The sequence below is a fragment of the Pan paniscus genome, chromosome 18, assembly GCF_029289425.2.
Source record: "Pan paniscus chromosome 18, NHGRI_mPanPan1-v2.0_pri, whole genome shotgun sequence".
NCBI classification, from domain to species: Eukaryota; Metazoa; Chordata; class Mammalia; order Primates; family Hominidae; genus Pan; species Pan paniscus.
The window spans coordinates 65256106-65270373 of record NC_073267.2 but is presented as its reverse complement, the minus strand read 5'-3'; the positions used below and the strand labels follow the sequence as shown (position 1 = coordinate 65270373).

Sequence of the window (14268 nt, the reverse complement as noted above, 5' to 3'; positions counted from 1 at the left end):
TGGAGGGGTATGGGAGGCTAGTGTACGTACTCAGAAAGGTGTTGCAGGCCTGTGCAACGGTCAGTAAGTGCCATGCAACAGTGCCACGGGATCACCTCAGCACGTCTCCCTCTTCCCTGATCCAGACTCATTCTCAGCCTGGGCCACTTCCATTTCCATGGGCAACTCCAAATAGAGGGTAGGGATCCTGCACTCTGGCCATCCCAACTCGTATTGTTGGAAATTGTTGGGGACCCAGAAAGGTGCATCAGGCCCAGAGCTCCCCTGAGCACCGTCCATGACCCAGCCCTCTGGACTCTGCTCATCCTGAGACCAGGACTTCCCCAGCAAAGCCACCTTCCTTCTCACATTGCCTCTTTCATCATCGTTCTGTCTCTGAGGACAAAGTATTAATCTCCAGTACAAGACACAAGCACCAATTTGGCCTTCAAAAGATCCTTTATTCCCAAAGCTGAGGTCACAAATACAAAACTTGCTCCTTCATGGCCTCTGTCCCCTGCTCCCCACCACCAGACAATTCCCCAGCCATGGTAAGATGCCTTCTGAACCTGCAATCCCTTTCGCAAAAGACCCCAGTCTTTGCTCCTCCAGGCTCCCAAGGCCGGCTGGATCTTCATTCACAGCTCTATGTGTTCTGTCTGGGGTGGCTTCTCCACTGCCTTCTTGGCAAAGAGGTTGGTCCAGAAAGCTACTTCTTTGTCCTTCAGCTTCTGGGCCGCCTGGGTGTTGGCACCAATCTGCAGATACCCTTCCTTCTGGTTGTACTCTGGCCAGTGGGGCAGCCCTTCCCCATTGGGGTTTCTGGAAACAGAATCAATTAGAATTGCCCCAAAGCTGCTGTGTGTTCCCAACAATCTTCAGAGATGTGCGAGGATGCCCAAGTTATCTCTGTCAAGAGGCTTGTATACCTCCAGAGATGGAGAGCTCACTATCTCCAGGGGCGGCCTCTCCGTTTGCAGAGAGCTCTCATTATCAGAGTGCTATGGTCACGGGGTCAGAAGTTTGATCACTAGAACCTTAGAAGCTGCCCCTTCCCAATAGGCATGGCCCGCCCCCCACCCTCACCAGCCGTGCTCTGTCTTTGCCACCAGCCTCACCCATTGCGAGCAAAGTTGGCCCAGAATTTCATCACCATCTTGCTAAGTCTGATCTCCTCTTCTGAGGCACCCTCTGTGGGGAAGAAGAAAAAAAGCCTTTGTTACTCGAAGTGTGGTCCGTGAACCTGCAGCGTCAACATCACATGCGAGTCTGCTGGAAACATAGTCTTGGCGCATGCCCCACACCCACTGAGCTGAGGTCTGCACTTTTAGAAGATCGTGGTGGATTTGTGTGTACTTTACCTTTCAGCATATCTGACCTAGGGCTCAGCAATGGGCATGCATCATTCCATTGGCTGGCTGCCTTTGTCTCCTGTGACCCTCGCCTGCCTCCTCCCCGCTCAGGGTCACAGGAAATGCCCCACCCCAGGGTTTCCTCTACAGCAACCCCACTTTCCAGGGTTGCTCTCTCTTGGGTCTTTTCTCCCTCCCCAGCACACACCCACAATTCACATTCTGAAAAACAACAGAGCCGCAAGGCACCTAAGCAGGCACAGTGAGATGCCCAGAGGCGCTGGTGCGTTCTGAGCAGCCATGGGGTGAGTCCCATCTGATCTGTAACTGCTGAGAGTTAAGACTTAGAAGACACTGTGAAAGGATTTTTTAAACTATTGTATAATGTAAACTAAAAATAAAATCCTGACACCCCCAACTGACTGAACAGACCCTCTCTGGGCTAAGGGGAGCCTCGAAAAACCTTCAACTCTGTTCCTGCCTGGGAACGGACAGGAGGTCAGACACGCCTCATAATACTCCCTCCCTTTTGTGATTTAGACACCACCGGACCAGCATCAGCAATAAAATAAAGGTCATCATTCTGACAGAACACACTCTTTGTGGCAACAAGACACCAAATTAAAAACGAGACCTAAGGCCACGTCGGGCAAGGGTTCAGGCCTGCATCTCTACCCTTAAAGAATCCACTTTGTTCTCACTGCCACGAGGTGCTTCTCTTTCTCTAGCAGCTAAACCAGCACTGGCCTGGAGTTAAGCAAAATGAAAACAATAACAACGGCTGCACCTGGGATACGCAGACAAACAGAACCCTGACTTGCCAGACTTAACTACGGCTTTGATTGCATAAGAGACTGATTTCAGGAACTTTCTCCAGATAAGAACATCACCAGCCATGGACTGGACCTGGCCGGTGTACAGAAGCTCCTCACTTGCTGAGCTTCGTGTCCTGAGAAGACCTTTGGACTTACAGGCCCTAATTGTAATACATTTAAATATTAGGTCTCCACCACCAGGTGAACATGGGCCATGTTACATACATGTTTGTTTAATACACATGTGTCAGGACTGTCTTCATGAATATCCATTGCTCCCCCTGTAACCTGTTGAACATGTATGTTTAGCCAATCCGTTCACATAAAGCTCCTACCCAACCCCTCCTCCAATGAGCCCGTTTCTGGGCTTGGCCGGAGGCACCTTCCCAGCCTGTGGGATGGCCACCTTGCTGACTATAAACCATATAAAAAATATTCTCTTCTCCTGTTCCAAATTCATACATCCTGTGAATTCTAAATCAACAATTATTAAATGTACTAAATGTAAAGGTTTATGAGTTTTTGTTAGAGACAGACAGAAAGACAAACAGGCACACATTAGACCTGACTTAGGGTTAACACCAATTCTAACCTCACCCTCACTCACTGTCTCAGCGCTCCTGGGAGAGGGAAATTGATTGGTGGCTTCTCAGCCTAGAGCAGGGCCCCGCATGTGTCCCACCGCCTATCTTGTTGATGACACAGCCCAGGATTCTGAGTGTCTGTGGCAGAGGGTACATGATACACATCCTCCCTCAGGTGTGTTTGAGCGGGAGGAAGCCGGGGAACAACCCAGTGACATTCAACCCTGTCAGAGTGAATCCTGCAGGAGACCCCCACCACCACCTGTCTTGATGTCACACAGCAGGATTCTGAGTGTCTGTGCAGAGGGCACATGAATACACATCCCTCCTCACATGTGTTAGAGTGGGAGGAAGCCGGCGGACAACCCAATGACATTCAACCCTGTTATACAGAATCAGGAAACTAAGACCAGGAGAGGACAAAATTGCTGAAGGCCACCACACCAAGACTGGAACCCAAGTCTCTGACTCCTAGCTCACAGACAGGAAGGAGCATTACCTTTTAAAAATGGGGCCCCAAAGACGGAGAAGAGCTCATCCCCATGGTCTCCTATCACCGTCTTGGGTTTCATGTCTGATGAGAAGCTTGGACGGTACTGAAACTCATACATGTAGGTGGGTGCTCCAGCATCTGAGAAGACAAGGATTCATGCACAGTTCATGTTGCCAGACACACACCTGGAGGCTACCAAGGTCTCCAGCTCTGCAGCAAACCTCTGGCTGTCAGCACAGTAGAGAAACAGAGTCTCAGGAAAGCTCAGTGATGTGCTCCGGGCTGCATAGCTGTCTGAGGTGGAAGCGGAATTAGAGCCAAATATTTGTTCAATGAACAAATGTTTAATGAATGAATGTGGAAACCCTGGGTCAATTCGTTTAAAACAGCTGCCGGTGCAGGGACCCTGACTCTGCCTCGTAAACCCCTTTGCCTGCTGGTGCATTCTCACACAAGACAATCTCTCTACATCTGGTTACACCGGATATAATTCATTGATAACAGACTCGCGTTCATTCACTTGGATGCCATCTCCACCATGACAGGTGTCTTCTGTTCTGCCTCGTTTTGAGCATTTCCAGTGTTTTTCTCACCCATCCTGAGAAGACTGAAGCAAATCCAAGTTGCTTGTCTGAACATGAGGCTATTTAAATACAAACATATGCAGAGAGGGAACAATCTGCCTCTTGTGTCTCAGGAACCTGCGGCACTCACTGCTTTATAGCTCACTGTCCCCATGTGTCTTGCTGCCTGCCTGGCCTGGGAGTGTTAGGGTGTTAAGGCAGTAAAGCCCTGGCAGAGAAAAGAAGGCGCTGAGCAAGGGTGACCTTGCCTCTCCCCTGCCCTCTCTCCTTCGGCTCTGCCCTCCTCTCCCACCAACAAAGCTCTCCTGTCCCAGCCCCAAGAAGATGCCAGTTTCCCAATGATTGGCTCATTGGAGCCACAGATCGCTGCCCCTTCAGGGCTACCTCGTGGGCCGCCTGGCCCTGTGCCTCAGCACTTTGCACTGGTCATGATACCCACTGAGAAGTGACACTAAGACGGAAAGAGTCAGGGCAATGCCAGGCTGGTGGAGAAAATTTACAATGTCCTCCCCTTTGGGTACAGTAACAAATTTGGAAAATAAAAACAATTAGGAATAATTAGAAGAAACAAAAATATGGAAACGCATAAAGCAAAACTAGGTATCACTCATAATTCCACTACCTGAGGCAAGGGCCATGCATTTTTTGTATTTCCTTCTAAAATTTTTCCATATCCTATATAATTTAAAAATCAATTTTAACAATCAAATTTAAAGTATCACTCATAACTCTTCCACTCAGAGAATGCTTCTTTTTTATTTTAGCATATCTCTCTTTTATGTATTTAACTTGGGATGATATTATATATGGTATTTTTTAGTACACTGTAATCATTTCCCTTTTAAATTGTTTTGTAGAGACAGGGTCTCACTATGTTGCCCAGGCTGATCTTGAAATCCTAGGCTCTCATAATCCTCCCACCTCAGCCTCCCAAAATGCTGAGAGTGTTGGCAAGAGCCACCACCTCCAGCCATCATTTCTTAACATCATTAAAAATTCGTTCACAAAAGGATTTAACAATGGAAGCTCACGCATCCCTAACCTCATGCCCCACCCGCACATGTCATTTCAATGTGAGAATGAAGAATAATCTATTCACTCATCTTTGTCAGCCTCCTGCACTGCACCCTCGGCTCAGCAGGAAGCGCACCTGGGAAGATGCCATCCTTCTGTGGCTCTGTAATCCACCTGTTAAATGGCTGCTTCAAGGTCAAACAAAACTTGCTAAAAGGAGGGTTTGACCTTGCCTTTGCCCCTCAAACATTTTCCAAAGAAACTCAGAGCCAACCATAGAAGAAAGAGCTTTTGTGAATGATAGAACTTATTATAGGCAGCAAGCTGCCGAAAACATACTTTGTAAAACTCTTTGGCTAAAGCCATTGATATTTATACAATTCTTACAATCACAACACAAGTCTTCAGAGGAAAGTAGCGCACAGATTTGGGTAATGACAATTAGACATAATAAGAGAAGCAGAGACAATGAGAGGGCTAGTCATGGAGGACATGCAGATTAAAACAGGCTGATGTGCTTCTTGTTGGTGGGGAAGGCTTATGAAACTGGAAGTGTTATGCTAATTTTTAACCTTAGCATCCCAAATGAGAAAGAGAATTAAGAAATCCACATTCTTATGCAGTGGAATGCAATTTTACAATATTTGCCCAAAGTTCTAAAACATTTGCATTGTCCAACCTAGTTATTTACTTCTAAAAATAATCCTAAGAAAATTATTAGACATGTGTTTAGAGACTTATGAACATTAGGCTGAGCTCAATGTTATTGTAGCATCAGAATGTGAGTAGCCAGGCTAAACATCTAATAGGATATGAATATTAAAGTCTATTTAACACAGCCATTTCATGGAATAAGGAATGCTTTGATGAGTTTGTGTCAACATTGAGAAAATCCTCACAACATAGTGTTCTATGAACAAAAGTAAAATATAAAATTGATTTTTAAAGTATATAGGACATGGAAAATCTTTAGACGAAAACACAAAAAATTTATAGCACTTGCCTCCAGGTAGTGGAAATATGAGTGATACATAGTTTCTTCTTTTTGTGCTTCCATATTTTTGAAAGTTTCTATAATTTAACATATTAATTTTATATTCAGAAATGTTATTTTATCAAAAAGAGTGAGACAACAATAAGTGAAAGTAGATAAAATCTGTGTAGTCCTGGCAAAAAAAAAAAAAAAAAAAAAAACCCTGAACTTAAAGTCATGGGAAACCAGATGATAAACATAAGTTCAGTATTGCTCAAACCATCAGAAAATGGAGATGGGAACTCTATATATAGATCAGACGCAGAGCATAGGGCAACGGCAAGTTTAAGAAAGAACAGATTCAACTCCAGTGGTCTTGGTTAAAGGTTTTTATCAGGACCCTGTGAAGAAATGAGGGTTATGAGCACCTGCCCCTTCCTGTGCAAAGGTGTGTCAGGGCACCTGCTAGTTAAGCGTTAGCTAGTTTTTATCATGCTTATGAAGTTCTAAATTTAAAAACCCTTCCAGCATGGTTAGAGAGAGGACATTTCCTAGCTTGCAGACTAGGCGAATGAGAGCTGGAAGAAAAAGAATCCTGTGAACCTCCTCTAGCTGGCACGCAGGAACAGACACTCCTCTCTAGGTGAGCACACACATCCCTAACGTCATGCCCCACCCACACAGCCTTGGGTCAGTGGTAGAAGGTCCTGTATAGACCCTGCCCTTGCCCTGTGCTTGCATGCTACTGCACGCACTGAGATGCATAAAAGCCAGCCTCAGACATTGCCATTCTACAGACCACCTCCCCCACACCCGCCCTGGCTCCTCTCTCTGGCCTTCTTGGTCCTGGACAATCCTCTGGATCCCATGCAGGGCTCCCACTTTTTATCCAGCTCCAATACTTAACAAACTTGTTTGCAGCCGGCTCAGACCTTAAAACCCTTCCACGACTCATCTTTCAATATTTGTCCTACAGCAGCCCTATGTCCCATGATAACTCCAGGCATGGAGCCCTTGCAGCAGATGCTTTCAGTGTCTCACCTATATCCCCTTTTCCTGGGCATGCCAGCCTGACTTCCACCTCCAGCATCTGCAGCTCCCAGCCTGAGGCCTTTGTCTGTTCACAAGAGACTACTCTGCCCTTGTGTGCAGCAGGACAAAGTCATAGGGAATAAACAACTCCTTGCAAGAACCTTCAAACAATGACCAGTGGAAGCTGGTGGATAAATACCCGGCTCCCTTGCCACTCAGATGGGATGCCCCTGAGCCCTGTATTCTCCGTGTTTCCATGAGTTTCCCAGCTCCAGTTGTCCACAGAGGATACTCCCTTGGCAACACATCATGGATTGGATTCCATCTCTTTCCTCTCTCACTTCCCCACCTCCCTACTGCTGTTATCTGGGAACATCACCTTAAAAATCCACTTGCCTCTGGATTCTTTTTCTCACAGTCTTCTGCTGGCATAAACCAAAATAAGACAGCACCTCATCCCATGCCATATGGAATCAGCTTTTGAGGCCTGACCCTCGGCTGTTTCCATGTCTGTCTATGTTGGGAGGTAAGTGGGTCAGATACAGAAGCTGGTGGGGTCCATATCCCTCCCCTGTTCGACCTCTAGGACTCACCTCTGTGGTTCCGGGCCACAGTCACAGATGGGACACCGAACAGCACGTCCCCCATTAAGTCCAGGAACAGGTCTTTCTTTTTGACAGGGTCGTCTGTTCCTCCTAAGTACTTTGCAATGGCTTCTGGAATCAGTTCCTTAGGAATGTGCTAAAATAGATCAATAAAGTGACCACCACCCCCTGGTGAGTGATGTAGCTTCTCCAGCCCACCAGGAAGGCCTACCTCAGTGGTGAAACTCACAAGCCCTGTGCAACTCCCCGCTAGGGTGGAAAGTGAAGTGGGAAAGGTGGAAAGATGGGGGAAACCCTCAGGCCCCAGTCTTCATTCTGCAATTTAATTGCTCTATGATTTGGGCAAGTCCTTGTCCCTCTCTGGGTCTCAGCCAATTCCCGTGATTCCTAGATTCTTACAAGAAGGGGATAGGACTTCAATAAGAGTGACATGGCTGTCTTCTGGTCCAGTTTCCCTTTGGAGAGTGGATAGCTGATCAACTGTTTAAAAAAAAAAGTTAAGCATTTATGAGTGATTGGGAATTAATGAGAAGAAACAAACTTACCACCCAACCAAATCAATACAGTCTGAAGGTCCTCAAATTTTGTTGGGCTTTCAGGGGCATGGGTTTTTACTGAAATGGGCAAAATTAATGAATCAAACGGGCTTATATCCAGAAATTCAAGCATTACAAAGATTACAAAAAAAAATTGGAGAAGCTGTGACAGTGTTTTGCAGTGTGTGTGTGTGTGTATGTGTGTGTGGTTGGGATCCCTACAGTGGTCAGTGACACACAGAGGGAAAGTTTCTGCCAGGCCAGTGTGGAATAGAGGGCTCTGGGGAAGAGGACACAGACCTCCCATGTACCCCCACCTGGCACAGATGACACAGAAAGCCTTAGATCCTGCCTTCATGGCTTTGGTCTTTGGTATAACCTCTGAAATCCTTCTGAGGGGTGAACTGCACATCTCTACGCACATAACAACTCTTCCAGAACCTCTGCACTTACAGACTCAATCAAACTCTAGCCTCACTTCTAGCAGCTTAAGGCTGTGTCCCTAGAATGACCGCAGCATCCTTAACATGCCTGCCTGTGAAGGCTCAACTCTGCCAGGATGATTTACTCTTGCTCCAGCGAAAACCTAGAGAAAAGCAGATGTCCCCTGGACCCAAATAGAGCAGTTACTTTAGAAAGCCTGCAATAATAAACCCTTTCTCTGTCGTTTGGGATGTGAATCTATCACCCAACCCTGTTTCCTGGGGGACGTGAGAGCCTTCTCTTTGCAGTGCAAACATTCAAGGAGCTCACTCTTGATCTTCCCAGTCCCTGTGGAAAGAATAGAGCCTGACTTCAGTGGGTTCTTCCTGCAGTCTAACACATGGCTTCCTGTCCTAAAGATAAGAGGAGTTTGTTTCTGCCCCAGGTGAGCCAGGATGAAGAGATCCAGGTGGTCTAGTCACATGGACCAAGCCTCTCCCCATAGACCACAGTGTGTTTCCCTTGGCGCTCCTGGCTTATGAAACATCACCAGGCTTTTGTTTTGGGGATGTGAGTCCAGTCCACGCTGGACTATTTCCCCTATTGCAATCATATTACTGAATAAACCTGTCCTACTGCTTTAACAAGGGTCAGTTTTGTTTATCTTCAACTGGAAGGAGAACACTTCTTTACTTCTAGAACTCAATTACTTTTTCCATTTATCTGTATCCAACTTTTATTTTAGGTTTGGGGGTACCTGTGCAGGTTTGATCATGGGTAATTTGGGTCTCTGGAGTTTGCTGTATAGATTATTTTGTTACCAGGTATTGAGCATAGCACCCGATTAGGTAGCTTTTCCATCCTCATCTTCCTCTGACCCTCCACTCTCTTAGTAGAACGTGATGTCTACTGTTCCCTAGAAGTCAATGGTAACTCAAGAAGAAGCCACTTTCTTTGGATATTTTCAATGAGGTGATGAAGAGCATGAGTGATTTTCAGGGGAACTACGCACACCCAGCCCGAGGTAGGAAGCCGGGAAGCCCCCGACTGCCTCTCCAGACTCCTCAACTCCTTCCCCCATGTAGGCCCCCTCAGTTTTCCCATCTGCACAGTTATTTTCTCTACTGGTCCTCCCAGCACAGACACTTCAGGATTCTTCAACAGGAAGATAATCAGAGAGTCTGGGGAGAGGGGATCCCAGGGCACTGATATCCCGGTGACAACTGTGCCCTCCTGGAGAAGATTTCCATGGAAATGGTAACTCCTGCTGAAGGGAACAGCTGCCCAGGACTCAGAGTGTGGCTCGCAGAGGGAAGCACTTCTGGGACTAGAGACAGGAGGGCTGATGGGGGTGGGTGAGTCCCTCCAAGAGACGTGTGCCTTCTCACCATTGGAAGCATCCAGCCAAACTCCTGCTTGTTAATTCCGACCATGTAGGGGACAGTGTGGAACTTCCTTTCAGCTTGAAGCTCTTCAGGTGTTTTCAGCAGCACCACCCCATCAATCACGGTGGCCAAAAAGTGGTGACTCTGGGGGAGAGAGAAGTGCAGCGCCTGTGATTCCCTCCCTAGTCACACCCATGTCCCCAACTCTTCCTGTCTGAGGGTGAGACCAGTACCACAGACCGGCATGGCTATGGGCCACGGCTGCACATACTCAGGGTCCTAACTTAAGGGGGTAGGTCTCTGTGACTCAGGGGTAGAACTTCAGGCAGAGGCTGACACTGGTCAGATGATGAGGAGAGGAAGAAATCTTCACTCAGATTGAAATACATATATTATCTATATAAAATTACATGTCTATATATTTCAATTTGAAGTGCATGCATTTCCCTCTGTGTGTCCACAGTTGATTTTCGGTAGTCCCAGCAGTTGTTTTCGATAAAGCCCCCATGAGTGCTGAATTAGAGAATACAGGGTCATCACTCAAGGGGGAAATACTGGGTTAGGTTCTTGCAAACCTCTGGCCACAACATTTTCATCAACCTTCTTTTATGTGTGGGTTTCTGTTGAAAGAGACTTCCACGGCTCCATCCCACACAATAGGTGTTACTTTAGCCCTTTCCATCACAGCCTCATGTATGAATCGGCCAATTTCCTTCTCCTTTTTCTGAACATGCTATTATGTGGATTTTTCACCACCAAATGCACGGCCAGCAGCACTGCAGCTCCTGCCTCATCCAAGCTTGTCTCACACAGGCGCCTTCCCCGTAAGGCACAGCACAGCCTGTTTAGCTCAAGAACGCCAGACAGCAGCGCTACTCTTGGGGCCACTCTAAACAGTGACATCACCACAAAAAGCACAAAAACGTAGAACACACGGCACTAAATAGACCGCGAAGAGGACACTTGTAAACGTCAGAGATGAAACAAGAAGACAGAGGTTGCCTCACCAGATCTCAGATGGAGGAACATGCCCATCATGCAAATCCAGCTTCCCCTGCTCTGTACCTGCCTGTGTGACCATGAAAGCGCCACCAGTATCGATTTGGGGTTATGAGGACATTTTAGCAAGCAGGTGAATTTATAAACGCAAAATCCATGATTAATGAGGAAGAGATTATGCTATCTATCTATTTAAACAAGAGCTGTTATTGATCCACGGGTGGCTTTGAGGAGGTACCGAACCCTGGTCACTCAAGGAGCCTAGACTAGGACGAGATTCCCTATTAGAGAGAAAATCAAGCGTAAAAGAATCAGTGATTAACTCACAGTATATTGATCCATGTCTTAATTTTATGTTTTACCTTTAATGAATAATTTTTATGTGGTCACAGATTAGATAGAGTCTGACTCACGCGTTGCCATCACGGCAGCTGGTTCTGGGTACAGTTATATTTCATATTTAGTCACAATGGTGTAGTTGCTAAGATAGAGCATGGACTTTGAAACCAGATTAACTGGATCTGAAGCCTGGCTCTGTTACTTACTGGCTGGGAATTTCACCTGTTTGGGCCTCAGTTTTCTCATCTAAGAGGTGATTTATTGTGAGGATTAAATAGCTGAACACATGTAAAATACTTAGCACAGCACCTGGTGTCTGGAAAGGCTGAATAACTGTTAGATATTACTTGTTAGCAAGGTTGCTGTGGGTCCCTCTCACAGACACCAGTCCTCTGTGCCATCTTCCCAGTTTCACGCCCCAAGGGCTCTGTTTCCCTCCTGGATATCAGATGGAACTGGAAAATTCCTAGACTTTGAGACCCTATGGCTTCCGGGACCTTTGGTCTGCCTACAAAAGCCAATGAATTACAAGCTAGTTCGGACTGCCTTGGGGGAGATGTTCTGAAAAGTGGACCAGACCTAGCTGGACAAGATCAGATCCTAATCCAATATGGCTGATGACACAGAACAGGATTGGGGTGCAAGTCTGGGTGCCTTGAGAGGCTGTGCAGTTCCGGCAGGGCTGCCGTGAGGGGCCAGCAAGAGGAGCAGCCCCTCTGGAAGGAAGACACAGGGCAGACTACGTGGAGGAGGTGCCGCCCGCCTGCGGTGGGCTCTGGGCAGTGAATGGTATTGACAGGTGAGGAAAGGAGTGAGAATTTCTAAACAGTGGGAACTGCATGAGCAAAAGGACATAGGTGTCACTGTGCAGGGTAAATTCCAGAAACAACCAAGAGTTCTGGGCTTGGAGAAATGCTGTGGGGCAGGGTCTAGAGGGAGGGACAGGTGCAGAGCCTACCTTCTGCACAGTCTGGCACACAGTGTGCACACAGGTGTGTTTTGAAGGACTAACTCCATGGAGGGAAGGGGATTTGTCTCATAAGGAAGGTCAGGCTTTTAAAAAGTGGGGGTGACGTGCTCTAATTCTGTTAAGGAAGGCCAGTCTGGCTGCACCATGAGACATGGAAATGGGGAGAGAAGGTGAAGTAGAAGAGGATAAAAGTTGAGGCAAGAGACGGGAGCACCTCAGTTGGGTGACAGCCATGCTGGAAGACTGCCATCAGCAACAATGACAAGTGATTGTTGTCCACTTAGAGTTTGCAAGTGGCTGCCCTGTGTGGGCACAACCTTGTTGTGTCAGAAAACTCAGGGCGTCCTCCACTTCTCCCCCTTTCTTACCCCTTGAATCCTGTCCATCAGCAAATCCTGTCAGCTATTCCTTCAAAGATATCCAGACTCCAACCACTCCTCCCATCCCCACTGCCACAGCCCTGTCTAAGCAGCCAGGAGCCCTTGCCTGGATTATGGCAAGGCAGTGGCTGTCCAGCTGGTCAACTGCATCCACTCTGCCCCTTTCCTACAGTCTATTTGAACACCAGAGACAGAGACCTTTGTGAGATCTAACATCATGTGACTCCTCTGTTCAAAACCTCCAAAGGCTTCCCATCTTGCTCTGAATCCAAATCCAAGTACTTTAATTGATCTCTCTCCCACTGCCCATTACCTCTGTAGCCTCAAGCCAGTCTGTCACCACTCTCAGTCCTCTCCAGCCAGACTGGCCCCTTCCGTCAGGGTCTTTGCAGTGACTGTTCCCTCCACCTGGAATAGGCTTCTCCAGTTTCCTGACAGCTGGCTTCCTGCCTCCTCCAGAGCTTGGCTCATATGCCACCTTCTCATTGAACCATTCCCTGATCCTGCTACTTAAATTGAAGCCACCCACAAACTCTACACCCTAATGCTGCACACCATCAAACAATACATACTTGATTTGCTTTTTTATTGCACTGTCCTTGTACTGTAATGGAAGGTCCCAAGAGGGCAGGGAGTCTTTCTTTTTTCACTGCTATATCCCCAGCTCCTAAAAAAGTCCTGGCACATAGGAAGTGTTTATTATCTTTGCTGAATGAATCTTATGTACTCCGCCCATGACCATTTAGGAGAGTGCTGTGATCTCCAGGGAGGCAGCAGAGAGGACAGGATTGTAAGATTCTGCAGAGGTGATGTCACCAGAAACTGTCAACCCACTGGGAGGTGGGGATGAGGGTGGAGTTGAGGAGATTGGGAGAATACTGTTGGAGTTTCCTGTGTGCTGGGAGGAGGCGAGTGTCCTTGGACTGAGATTTAGGCTTCCCCTCTCCTTGGCTAATCATCGCTGTTACCTCTGCCTCCGGATTGTGGAAGGTTCTGGTTCAGCCTCCTCTTACAGTGCCATTTTGGGGAGCAGAAAATGTAAAAAAGCAGGGGAGTGGGCAGAGCCCAGGGCACACAGAGGTGATCCCTGGGAGCACTGGACTGGGAGTCAGGAAAATGGGTTCCAGGCCAGCCACTAGTCTTCCCGGCTGTGTTACCCCGGTGAGTCACTATCCCTCTCTGGGCCTCAGCAGCAAACACACAGGAGTTACTATAATTACCCAAGAGATGATTCTTTCACTCACAGTTAATTGGAGCTTAAAGGTGCTAAGACTCAAAACCTGTAATCCAGAAACAAAAGGTCCTTACCTCTCTGGGGTCTCCCTGTAAGTCCAGAGATAAGAATTTCTGTGAAGACAAAGGCAGAGGATGTGGGTGAGAGAGGCTTCCCAGGAGAACACTGAGCTGGGTGAGTGGGGCAACAGAGGTGTCAGGTTCTTCCCGCATCACTCCGTGAATTCGTATATCTATATGCGACCTGCGGTGCTCCATCTCCCTGAACATGAATATTAGTTCAGGGATGGGCATACACTCATGTCAATCCAATAGAGTTTACCCCAAAACTTTTGCAGGAATTGTTTAGAAAGAGGGTTTTTAAGCAGATAGGACAGAAGTCTAGAGTGCTGTTGTCTTTAACCTTCCCAGGAGATATATCTGCCTAAGAGTGAAGCCAACACAGAGATGTGCAAAGCTGAAGGATAGAGAATGGTAGATTCTCAATAATATCCTATGATCATCTGGATCCAGCCATGCCTGAAGCCATCAACTCCTGAGATTTTCAGTTTACACGAGGATGCTATTGCAAC

General features: G+C 47.2%; 1 protein-coding gene across 2 annotated transcripts in view; it reads right to left on the bottom strand.

The window, feature by feature from the left end:
* Positions 1-419: 419 nt before the first annotated feature.
* Positions 420-14268, bottom strand: part of LOC100990164 (liver carboxylesterase 1-like) — a 29500-nt gene continuing 15651 nt past the window's right edge. For both annotated transcript variants that reach the window (XM_055099206.2, XM_034940194.3), the window contains exons 8-14: positions 13772-13810; positions 9779-9919; positions 7831-7911; positions 7420-7567; positions 3230-3361; positions 1098-1170; positions 420-801 (exon numbers count right to left, since the gene is read on the bottom strand). In XM_055099206.2, the coding sequence (XP_054955181.2) occupies positions 618-801; positions 1098-1170; positions 3230-3361; positions 7420-7567; positions 7831-7911; positions 9779-9919; positions 13772-13810 (798 nt within the window). In that variant the 3' untranslated portion in view covers positions 420-617. The remainder of the gene's footprint in view (positions 802-1097; positions 1171-3229; positions 3362-7419; positions 7568-7830; positions 7912-9778; positions 9920-13771; positions 13811-14268) is intronic.